Genomic DNA, 12,055 nt, shown 5'->3' with positions numbered 1-12,055 from the left:
TTATTTAGCCTTTAATCAACATTAAATCTCCCAACTTATTTAATACAAATTGCTCATTCACCTCTAGAACACTATACACATCAATTTCTGCTTCTTCAAAAAGTACAAGTTTAATATTTATGCAGTACACATTTTAAAAATTCTTACCCATATTGCAAGTTTAGCCTTATTTCCATCCACTGAAATTGTTTTCACCTTAAAGTCAACACCTTGAAAAGATAAAAATTTTTATAAGAATTCCAGTAAAAGATACTTTTAAAATTAATTACCAAGAAAACCAGGAAATAGAAAAGCCACTTTATCAAATGCCCAAATTCACACCCAAATTCTTAGTTATGAACATGAAGATAAACGAAATAGTGTCACTGAAGTTAAGCAGCTTAGAATTTAATCAGGAAGAATGAAAACCAAATGCCTGTAGAATTCAACATCTACCTACCTGGACGTCCTGAAAAAATAAAAATTTTAACTGAAAAAAAATGAAATTCAGTGTAAGGTGGTGATTGACTCTGCACATTAAGAGCCAAGAGCTGGAACTCATGGTGCTGATGCAGAGAAGACGGCTGCCTGGGGACTGGCGGCCGGGGCGGTTTTCCAGGGCCTCCCTAAGCATCCACACACAGTTATTAAGGGTGTTGTTCACAGCTGGCCAATACCCACAGATTCTGATGATGGGCAGCTTGAGAGGACTGGAAAAATGACAAAAGTGCCACTCACCCCTTGTCTTATGAATTCTTTGTTTTTGTTTTTATCCTGAAAAGAACAGTATTCGTTTTCTATAAACTCATCAATAATTATCTGCTAATGCACAACTGCAAAAAGAGAATTTACACACAAAAACATTTGTGCCCAATCCTCTAAGGATCTTCGTAAGCGGAAGAGGAGCACTCAAAGCACAGTAAAAACCGGTAAGCACGGGTTTACATAAAGGGAAGACGAGTTCCGTAAAAAGTCACATAAGGTTTTACGACAGCAGCCCCTCAACCCCCAAAACTTCTCCCTTTCCAGGAAAAGGAGTTGACACGTGCCATCTGGCTGAAATGAACAGTAACTACCCGCATGTCGTAAAAGAGTATCAAAAATAATGTGCAGTCTACCCCACTGGCCAGAGGGAAAACATTAGCTCAAGAAGCCTGGGAAAAAACTTTCAAAAGATCTTATTAGCTTGTCGCAATTAATTCAGAACAGCCACAACTAAGATGAACAGCACCCTCATATACTAAACGCTTCCTAGAACACCTGTCACCAATATGAAAATACATTAGTAAATCTTGGATGATTTCTGGTGATCCATTACACACACAAATTAAGTAATAAAAATTCATTTCAAAATATGAATTATGCCAGGTCTTTCTGTATGCCAAAGATTAAAAAAAAAAGTTTGGTGTTTCGAGCTAAGAAGTTGATAAAGTCACACCTAGAATGGCAGGCAACCGTTAGTTAAAGGACAGTGCCAATTACAATGTTCAAGGAAAACCTCAGTGTCAAGTTTCTTTGCAGTGAAGCAAACAAACAATTCAATATATTAAATAATCTAGACCTGTATTCACCAGGTCTGGATACAGAAATATGCCACACCATCTATATAAAAAATACGAAATTATTTTCCATTTCATTCATATTGCTTAAAAAAACTTGAAAACATGGGGACGAGGTGAACGGCTCTGACTTGGTTCAGGCACTAAATGAAGGCCATTGGTAGACATAACATAGTGACAGCCTGTCATCCAGACGCCACAGTTAAATTCTCAAGAGTCTTCAGAGAAAATATAAAGAATTTTTCTTTCTTAAACTCTTTAGGCAATATGCTCAAGGGCAGACCGGCCTTTCTGCTAGCTACCAGTTCATCAGTCTGCCTGTGAATAGAAACTCACTGTTCCCAGAAATTCTGTGTCCTCCTCCCCTCCCCCGGTCTTCTCTCTCTTTTGTAACATCCTGTTTCTGGGTATGCTTCCTGGCAGTCTAATGAGCATCTCTGTCATATGTATAATTTGCATGTCAATAACTGTTTCCAAGTACTCACTCTTCTGACAGTTGAGATCTGAAAGCTACACGCAACAGCCCTGGGAAACACTGCCCCTGGAGTCAAGAGACAGGGGATCTGAAAGGGCACCTCCTCTGGACCCGGACACCCCTCAGTTCCCATTCTCCTTCCCCTGGCTCCTCTGGTGAATCCCATGCACAGTGAGCTCTTTAGCTCTCAGATGCTCGATCTGCTTCATCAAGCCTGGTTCTTCTGTTTTGCAAGTGGTTGTTAATTTGCATTTATGGCGGCAGCAGTGGGAATCTTGGTAAATTTGATCTTGCCAACTTCTCACAAGGTTTGACTAAATTATCTTTTCAACCTCCTCACGTGGATGACAAGGAGCTCATAAAAGAAGCAGAATGTCTAAATAAAACACTCCTGTGTTTTTCTTCTGCTCTACTATAAAACTGAACACTTCAGTGACCCAATATGTAGGGTTTTCCCAACAACCAATTCTTTGACTCTCCAGGGACACCAGCTGGGCGTCCTACAACTGACACCATCCACCTCAAATTAGAGACAGATTCCACAGGTAAGGGCTCAGTCCCACAAGGCTGCCCCTCCGGCCCCACTTGGGATGCCAATCTCAAGTCCAGGTTGTTATCTTTGCTTCTGGCCAACTGACTACAAATGAGAGGTTCCCACAATCCCCTCCTCAATTTGATTAATTTGTGGCAGTAGCCTACAGAACTAAGGAGAACAATTTACTTACCAGATTATCATTTTATTAGAAAAGGACACAACCCAAGGACAGCCAGATGGAAGAGATATACAGGGCAAGGTATGGGGAAGGGACCCAGAGCTTCTGTGCCCTCTCCAAGCATCCACTCTCCCTGTACCTCTCTGTGCTCACCAACATGGAACCCTCTGAACCTCGGCTTAGGATTTTTAAGGAGGTTCCTTATGTAGATAATGATTGATTAAATCACTTGCCTTTAGTGATTAAACAAAATCTCCAGCCCTCTCAGGAGGTATGAAAGGGCTGAAACTTCCAAACCTTGATATATGGCTGGTCCCCCTGGCAACCAGATTCTACGCTAAGGGCTTTGCAGAAGTCATGTTGTTAACATAAACTCAGGTATAGTTGAAAAAGGCTTGCTATGAAAAATAAAAGACAGTTCTTTTCTCTTATCACTTAAGAAAATCCAAGGGTTTTAGGAGCTCTATGCCAGGAACCAAATATATATATTTCTTATTATAAATCACAGTATCTTACAGAACTGTCATTTCAGCTTTTCTCTACTTGTTCATTTGGGCCTGCATTTATAATACAATATTCAATTCTGTTCCTTTGCAGGAATCTTTTTTAGGCCCACTTGCCTATCTAGTTAAAACTAGATAATACAATCAGTAAAACCTTTGAAACAAGAAGTAAGTGAGGCATGAAAATTTATCAGATCACAACTGCACCATAAAGAGACACCTGTGAATGAGAAACCAGGACCTATCAACGGAATCAGCTACCTTGTTGAAAGAATAAAAAGCAGTCAACAGAAACCAACTCAGAACTGATACAGATGTTACAACTAGCATATTAAAAACAAGGATATTAGAAACAATTATAACTGTACACCACATATTCAAAAAGTTATGTAGACACGTGAAGGATTTTTAAAAAACTCCATATCAAGTATGTAGATATGAAAATGATAATGCTTCAGACTTTAAAATACACAGAATGGGATTAACATCAGATTAGACAATGCACAAGAAAATGTAAGTAAATATGAAGAAATAGCAACAGAAACTATTTAAAAACAAAGACAGAGTAATTAATGTGGGATAACTTCAAGTGGTCTAATAGGCAAGCAAAAAAGAAATAAAGGACAAAAGATATATCTGAAAAAAAATGGCCCAGAATTTTTCAAAATTAATTAAAAGTATAACCCATAGATCAATAAAGCTCAATAAACCCCAGACACAAACATGAAGAAAACTGCAGTAAGGAACACCATCATCAAATTGCTCAAAGGAAAATTAGGAAGTATTTTGAATGAAAAGAAAAACACAACATATCAGAATCTGTGCAATGTCACTGCAGCAACATTTGCAGAAAAATTTACAGCACTAAGTGGCCACACTAGAAAAGAAAAAATGACCTCAGCTCAAAAACCTCACCTTCCAAACAAACTAAGACAATTTAAAATGCAGACAACTTAAATCCAAAGCAAGCAGAAGAATAGAAATAAAGTTCAAATCAAAAACTGATAAAAATCAAACCTGTAAAAACAATTTTTAAAAATCAATGAAACAAAAAGTTGATGCTATAAGGAAAATCAATAAAATTGATAAACTTCTAACCAAACTGGAGACAGAAAAGATAAAAATTACCATTAAAAACAGTAAGAACGATCACATCAATTACCAACTGTGTACAGAGGTTAACGAGGTATTGAGGGAATGTTACAAACCAGTTTATGCCAATAAATGTGACAACTCAGATGAAATGTCAACTTCCTTAAAAGACTAAAAGCTACACAATTAGACTAAAAAAAAAAAATCACAAAGAAAATACCTACAGAATATTGCAAAACAGAAGGAAAGCATGTCACTATGAAAAACCAACTAAACACAAAAGAAGGCAATAATGGAGAAAATGAGACCAAAAACTCTGTAAGACATACAGAAAACAAATAGCAAAATGTCAGCAGTAAACCCCGCCTTAACAGTAATAAGTAAATGTAAATAAATTAAACTCTCCAAAGGCAGAGATTAGCAGAAAAAAAAAAACATATGAAAGATCCAACTATATCCTGTCTATATGCTATCTACGAGACTCTACCATGCTAACGACACATTTAAATTGAAAATAAGAGGACAGAAAAAGATATTCTATGCAAATAGTAACCAAGAGAGAACTAGTATCAGACAAAACTGTTACAAGAGACAAAGAAAGACAAACTATACTGATAAAAGGTCAATTCATCAAGAAGATGTAACAATTACAAACACATATTCACCAAAGAAAAGAACCTCGATACATATGAAACAGTGGCAGATCTGAATGGAGAAATGTAACAGTTGGAAACTTTAATACGCTAATTCCAATAATGAACAGAACAACCAGATAGAAGATCAATAACAAATGGAGGATTTGAACAACAATACAAACCAATTAAACCCAAAAGAACATGCTAGCCAACACAACTAAAATAAACTTTTCTCAATTGCACATGGAATATTTTCCAGGATAGATCATATGTTGTCTACAAAACAAGCATCAATAAATTTTAAAAGACTAAAATCATATGAAGTATTCTTCTGATCACAATCAAATGAAGCTACAAATTAGTAACAGAAAGAAAACTAGAAAACTAGTTTCCACTAGAAATATGTGGAAATTAGTAAATAACACCCTCTTCAACCACCAATAGGTCAAAAAAGAAAGGAATTCATAGCTATAAACACATATACTTTAAAGAAGAAATATCTCAAATCAATAACCTAATTTTACACCCTAAGGAACTAAAGAAGAACAAGCTAGGTGCAAACTAGGATAAGAAATGAAATAATTCGATCACAACCAATATAAATGGAAAAGAAACAAAATACAGAAAAAGCAAAGACTAAGGGCTCGATTTTTTTAAAGAGATTAATAAAAGTGACAAACCTTTAACTACACTGACTAGGCAAAAAGAGAAATTCAAATTACAAAAATCAGATATGAAAGTGGAAAACATTACTACCAATTTTACAGAAAAAAAACCAGATTACAAAAACATACAATGGACAATACACACTAACAAACTGGGTAAGCTAGATGAAATGGACAAATTCCTAGAAACACACAATCTGACAAAACTGACTTATAAAAAGAAAATCTAAAGAGACTCATAACTAATAAGAAGTATCAGTAATCAGTAATAAAAAAACCTCCCAGCAAAGCCCAAGACTAAATGGCTTCACTGGTAAATTCTCCCAACATTTAAAGAGTTAACCCCAATCCTCAATTTTCAAAAAAAAAAAAAAAAAAAGCTTTGTTTGTTTGTTTTTGTTTTTGTTTTTTAGATTCCACATATGAGCAATCTCATATAGTATTTTTCTTTCTCTTTCTGGCTTACTTCACTTAGAATGACATTCTCCAGGAGCATCCATGTTGCTGCAAATGGCATTATGTTGTCGGTTTTTAAAAAAAACAAAGCGTAAATACAGGACAGAAATAGACTCATAGACATAGAATACAGACTTGTGGTTGCCAGGGGGGCGGAGGGTGGGAAGGGATAGACTGGGATTTCAAAACTGTAGAATAGATAAACAAGATTACACTGTATAGCACAGGGAAATATACACAAAATCTTACGGTAGCTCACAGAGAAAAAAATGTGACAATAAGTGTGTATATGTCCATGTATGACTGAAAAATTGTGCTGAACACTGGAATTTGACGCAACATTGTAAAATGATTATAAATCAAAAAAAATGTTTAAAAGAAAAAAAAGAAGAGAAAGTTACACTCCCAGGCTCATTCCATGAGGCTAGCATTACTGATACCAAAGCCAGACAAAGATACAAAGTAAAAAATAAATTAAAAACCTTAGACCAATATCCCTGAGGAACACTGATGCAAAAATTCTCAACAAAATACCAGCAAGCTGAATTCAGCAGCTTTATTAAAAGGATTATACGCCACCATAAAGTGGGAATAAAACTCACACACACAGATGGTTGAACATAAGCAGAGTAATATATCCCATTAACAGAATGAGGGGAAAAAAAAAACCCACATGATCATTTCAACTGATATAGAAAAAGCACCTGACAAAATTCAATATCCTCTCATGATAAAAACAGTCAACAAAACAGTAATATAATAGAAATTTTCTCAACATGACAAAGGCTATACAAAAACCCATAACTAATATACTCATTGGTGAAAAACTGAAAGCTTCCCCCTCAGATCAGAACAAGGATCCTATTCTCATTACTTTTATTCTCAGAGTACTGAAAGTTCAAGCCAGAGCAATCAGGCAAGAAAAGGAAATAAAAGGCATCCATATTGGAAAGGAAGAAGTAAAATTATCTCGGTTCAGACAACATGATCTTACAGGTAGAAAATCCTAATGATTCTATTCCACACATACAAAAATTCAGTGAGTTAGAATTCAGTGAATGCAGCAAAATTGCAGGATATAAAATCAATCTGCAAAAATCAGTTGCATTTCTATACTTTTTTTTTTTTAGATATTTGAAATACAACTTTATTCTGATTCTAAACGAAAAGGAATAGGAATGACAGTAACAAACAAGATTTCACCACTGAATATTGTGATGTGACTGTCTCAGTCTTATATTTGAAACTCAGGGAGGAAGCAACTGTGTTCCAAAACAGCTAAATATGCAGGTCCAAAAAAATGGGAGTTTTTTTTTTTTTTAACTGCCACATTGACTCCGAAGCCCATTTATCTCCTTCAGCATCCCAAAGATTAAGCACATGTTCTGCTTAGCTATATAATAAAGTGGCAAACACGCTGCACCGCTGACATCAAAGGACAGTTGCCTATAAAACTAGACTTCTGACACTGGGCTCCAGCTTTACTTTCTCACAGGTCATCTTCATCCGGGAGAGCAGTTGTCTGCGCACCCTCTAGATCGTGCTCATACTGCGCAGCAAGGGCTGGGTCCATGACCACCTCCAACAGGAGAGCAGGCATGGCGACAAACTCCAAGTTCGGGTCTCTGATCAGTTTTCTAGCAAGCCAGAGGAGGGGCTTTTCAAAGTTGTAGTTACTTTTGGCAGAAATGTCATAGTACCGAAGATTCTTCTTTTGGTGAAAGACAATTGATTTTGCCTTAACTTTTCTGTCCTTAATATCCACTTTGTTGCCACACAACACAATGGGGATGTTTTCACACACTCACACCAGGTCTCTATGCCAGTTCAGCACATTCTTGTATCTCTCGATGTTACATCAAACATTATAATGGCACACTGAGCTTGGATATAATGGCCATCTCTCAGTCCACCAAATTTCTCCTGACCAGCTGTGTCCCATACGTTGAACTTAATAGGCCCTCTGCTGGTATGGAACACAAGGGGATGGACCTCAACACCCAAGGTAGCTACATACTTCTTCTCAAATTCACCAGTCAGATGACGTTTCACAAATGTAGTTTTTCCAGTACCACCATCTCCCACCAACACAAGTTTGAAATGAACTTGAGGTTCTCCTTGAGCAGCATTGTGATGTTACTTCCAGAAGCGTCTCTGCGCCCGTCAGACCGAGGCATTTCTATACTTTAGTAATGAATAATCCAAAAAAATTTTTTAAATCATTCCATTTACGATAGCATCAAAAAGAATAAAATACTTTAAAAATAAAAATAATAAAAATAAAATGCTTAAGAATAAATTTAACCAAGGAGTTTTAAGATTTATATACTGAAAAATAAAAAACACGGCTGAAAGACATTAAAGAAGACATAAATAAAGTGGAAAGACAGGCTGTTTATGAGTTAGAAGATTTAATATTGGTAAGAGGACAACACTACCCAAAGCAACCTACAGATCCAACACAATCCAATAAAAATTCCAAAAGCTTTTATTCAGAAGGGAAAAACTGACACTCAACTTCATATAGAATTACAAGACACACTAAAAAGCAATACAATATTGAAAAAAAAGGAAAGGAATCGCTGGGGGACTCACACTTTCCAACTTATTTCAAAACTTACTACAAAGCTACAATAATTAAAACAAATGGTATTAGCATTAAGGACAGACATTTAAGCCAATGGAAAAAATAGAGAGCCCAGAAATAAACCCTCAGGTACACAGCCAACTGATTTTCAACACAGAAGCCAAGACCATTCAATAGGGAAGGGACAGTCTTTTCAACAAATGGTGCTCAGAAAACTAGATTTCCACATACAAAAGAATGAAGTTGGACCCTTACCTTACACCATATATAAAAGTTAGCTCAAAATGGATCAAAGATCAAATGTAAGAACTAAATCTTTAAAACTTAGAAGAAAAAAATAGGAAAAAACTTTCATAATATGGGATTTGACAATCATTTTTAAAATATGGCACCAAAAGCACCGGCAACAAAAGAAAAGCAGATAAACTAGACTTCAGCAAAATAAGACTTCTGTGCACCAAAGGACACCATCAAGGGAGTGGGGAAAAACTCTCAAAATGGGAGAAAATATCTGCAAACCAGGTACTACTGATAAGGGGCTAGTGCCCAGAATATATGAAGAACTCCTATAACCCAGTAGTAACAGAAAATCTAATTCAAAAGTGGGGAAAGGATCTAAATAGACATTTCACCAAATAATAGATTCAAATGGCCAATAAGCACATGAAAAGATGCTCAATATCATTATTCATTAGGGAAATGGAAATCAAAACCACAATGAGATACTACTTCACACCCATTAAAATAGCTATTATTAAAGAAAAAAGTGAAAAATAACACGTGTTGGCAAGGACACAAAGAAGTCAGAACACTTGTGCATTGCTGGTCGGAATTATAAAATGGCACGGCCACTGTGAAAAATAGGTTGGCATTTCCTCAAACAGCTAAAAACAGAATTACCATATAACACAGCAATTCCACTCTCAGGTACGCACCCAAAAGAACTGACGACAGGGACTCAAACAGATCCTTGTGCAACAATGATCACAGCAATTTTATTCACAACAGGGAAGTGTCCATGGACAGATGAATGGGTAAACAAACTGTGGTGCGTACATACAATGAAACATCATCAGCCATAAGATGAAGTGAAATTCTGATACACTCAGCTATAAAATGTAGTGAAATTCTGATAAATGCTACAATACAGATGAACCCTAACTAAACACATTATGATAAGCGAAACAAGCCAATAAAAAAAGGACAAATACTGTATGATTCTACTAATACAAATAATAAGAACAGGCAAATTTATAGGGACAGAAGGCAGAAAAGGTTACCAGAGGCGGAGGGGACATGTGTAGTGGGAGTTAATCGTTAATTGGTGGAGTTCCTGTTTGAGGTAATGAAAAAGTTCCGGAAATGGATAGTAGTGATGGTTGCAAAACAACGTGAACATACTTAGTGCCACTGAATCATACACTTAAAAATGGTTAAAATGATAAATGTTATGCTATGTATATTTTACTGCAATAAAAAAAACAAATAGATAGCTAGAGATTTCTATATCCAAGAAAGAAACTGAATCTGTGGTAAAAAATCTTTCCACGAAAAAAACTCCAGGCCCAGAATGAATTCTACTAAGTATTTAAATAAAAATCCATTCTAAACAAACACTTCCAGGAAACTGAAGACACTATAAGTAAAGAAAACTACAGACTAATAGCCCTCATGAACAGTTAGAATGAAAATCTGAGACAAAATTTTACAATAATACATCACAACCAAGTGAGGTTATCTTGGAAATAAAAGGTTGATGTAACACGGAGGAGAAAAGAAAAAACCAAAAACTCAATGAAGTCAATGTAAACTTCACTATATTAAACTAAAAAAGAAACTTCATATGATCATCTCAACAAATGTGGACAATACATTAAACAAAATCCAATATGCATTTCTGAAAAAACTCTCAGCAAACTTAGAATGGAAACTTCCTCCACCTGATTAAGGGCATCTATGAAAACATACAGCTAACAACTGTAAATAAATGTTTTCCCATTAATATCAGGAACAAAACAAGGATGTCAGCTCCTATCACTCCTGCTCAACACTGCACTGGAGATCTGTAGCCAGGGCAATAAAACAAGAAATAAGATGCAACCAGATTGGAAAGGAAGAATGTAAAAATCCAAAGGAATCTATGGGATTAAAAAAAGGTCCTAGAATGAATAAGCAAGTTTAGCAAGGTTGGATGATACAAAATAAACACTCAAAAAAAATCAATTGTATTTCTATTCAATAGTAATGAACAAAGGGAAATTTTTTTAAATTTTAACATCATCTTACATAAAAATTTATGGACTACTTAGGGAATCTGACGAAAGATGCCAAAGATATACAACCACTCAGAAAATTTAAAAGACCTAAATGAACAAAGAGATCTAACTCGTTCGGGGATCATAAACTCAATGTTGTTGAGTTCCATTCTCCCCAAACTGATCTATATAGATTCAGTGCAATCCCTATCAAAATCCTAGCAGGCTTTTATTTTTAAATCAACAAGTTGATCCTAAAATTCATTGAGAAATGTAAAGAAACTAGAATAGCCAAAACAATTTTGAAAAAGTACAAAATTAGTAGACTATATATATGACTTTCAGACTTTTATAAAGCTATAGAAATCAAGACAGCGAGATACTGACAAAGACAAACAGCCAAATGGAGTAGAACAGGGTCCAGAAACAGACTCACGCACGTATGGACAACTGATATTTTCAGAAAGGTGCTAAAGCTATTCAGTGCAGAAAGGACAGTCTTTTCAGTGGATAGTTTCCGAAAAACTAGATCTCCATATACCAACAACAAAAAAAAAGAGTTTTAGAAAGAGGAAAAGAAAAAAGGACTTGGATTCACATACTTCACACTGTATCCAAAAATTAATTCAAAATGAATCACAGACCTAATAGAAACTATAAAATTATAAAAGTTCTAAATGAAAACACAGGATAAAATCACTGCAACCATCTATTGAGCAAAAGATACAACACTGAAATCAACATCCATAAAAGAAAAAATTGATAACTTGGGTTGCATAAAAATAAACAACTTTTACTTTAAGAAATAAACTGTTAACAGAATGACAAGAGCCCCACACTAAGAAAAAAATACCTGCAAAGCATATTTCATCTAACAAAGGACTTGCATGCAGAATATATAAAGAACTCAGAACTCCACAATAAGAACTTTAAAAGATGCTCAAAACCATGAGCCATTGCATGAATGCAAATTAAACCACAATGAGATTACCAATACACACCTATCAGAATGACTGCAGTTTAATAAAAGTCTGATCATACCAAGTATAACAGACGAGGCTGTGGACAAACAAGAACTTTCATATACTGCTGGCAGAAATGTAAAATGATACAATGACTTTATAGAAAAAATAGGC

The 12,055-nt window shown here is 35.4% G+C and overlaps 1 protein-coding gene and 1 pseudogene across 3 annotated transcripts in view; both read right to left on the bottom strand.

The window, feature by feature from the left end:
* RAB18 (RAB18, member RAS oncogene family) overlaps positions 1–12,055 on the bottom strand; it is a 35,287-nt gene that overhangs the window by 10,376 nt on the left and 12,856 nt on the right. For all 3 annotated transcript variants that reach the window (XM_032474052.1, XM_032474054.1, XM_032474053.1), the window contains one exon: positions 148–209. In XM_032474052.1, the coding sequence (XP_032329943.1) occupies positions 148–209 (62 nt within the window). The remainder of the gene's footprint in view (positions 1–147; positions 210–12,055) is intronic.
* Positions 6,403–8,861, bottom strand: LOC116661589 (annotated as a pseudogene).

The sequence above is a fragment of the Camelus ferus genome, chromosome 35 (assembly GCF_009834535.1).
Source record: "Camelus ferus isolate YT-003-E chromosome 35, BCGSAC_Cfer_1.0, whole genome shotgun sequence".
Lineage (NCBI taxonomy): Eukaryota > Metazoa > Chordata > Mammalia > Artiodactyla > Camelidae > Camelus > Camelus ferus.
Note: the sequence above shows the minus strand (reverse complement) of the source record. Positions and strands in the feature narration are given on the sequence as shown.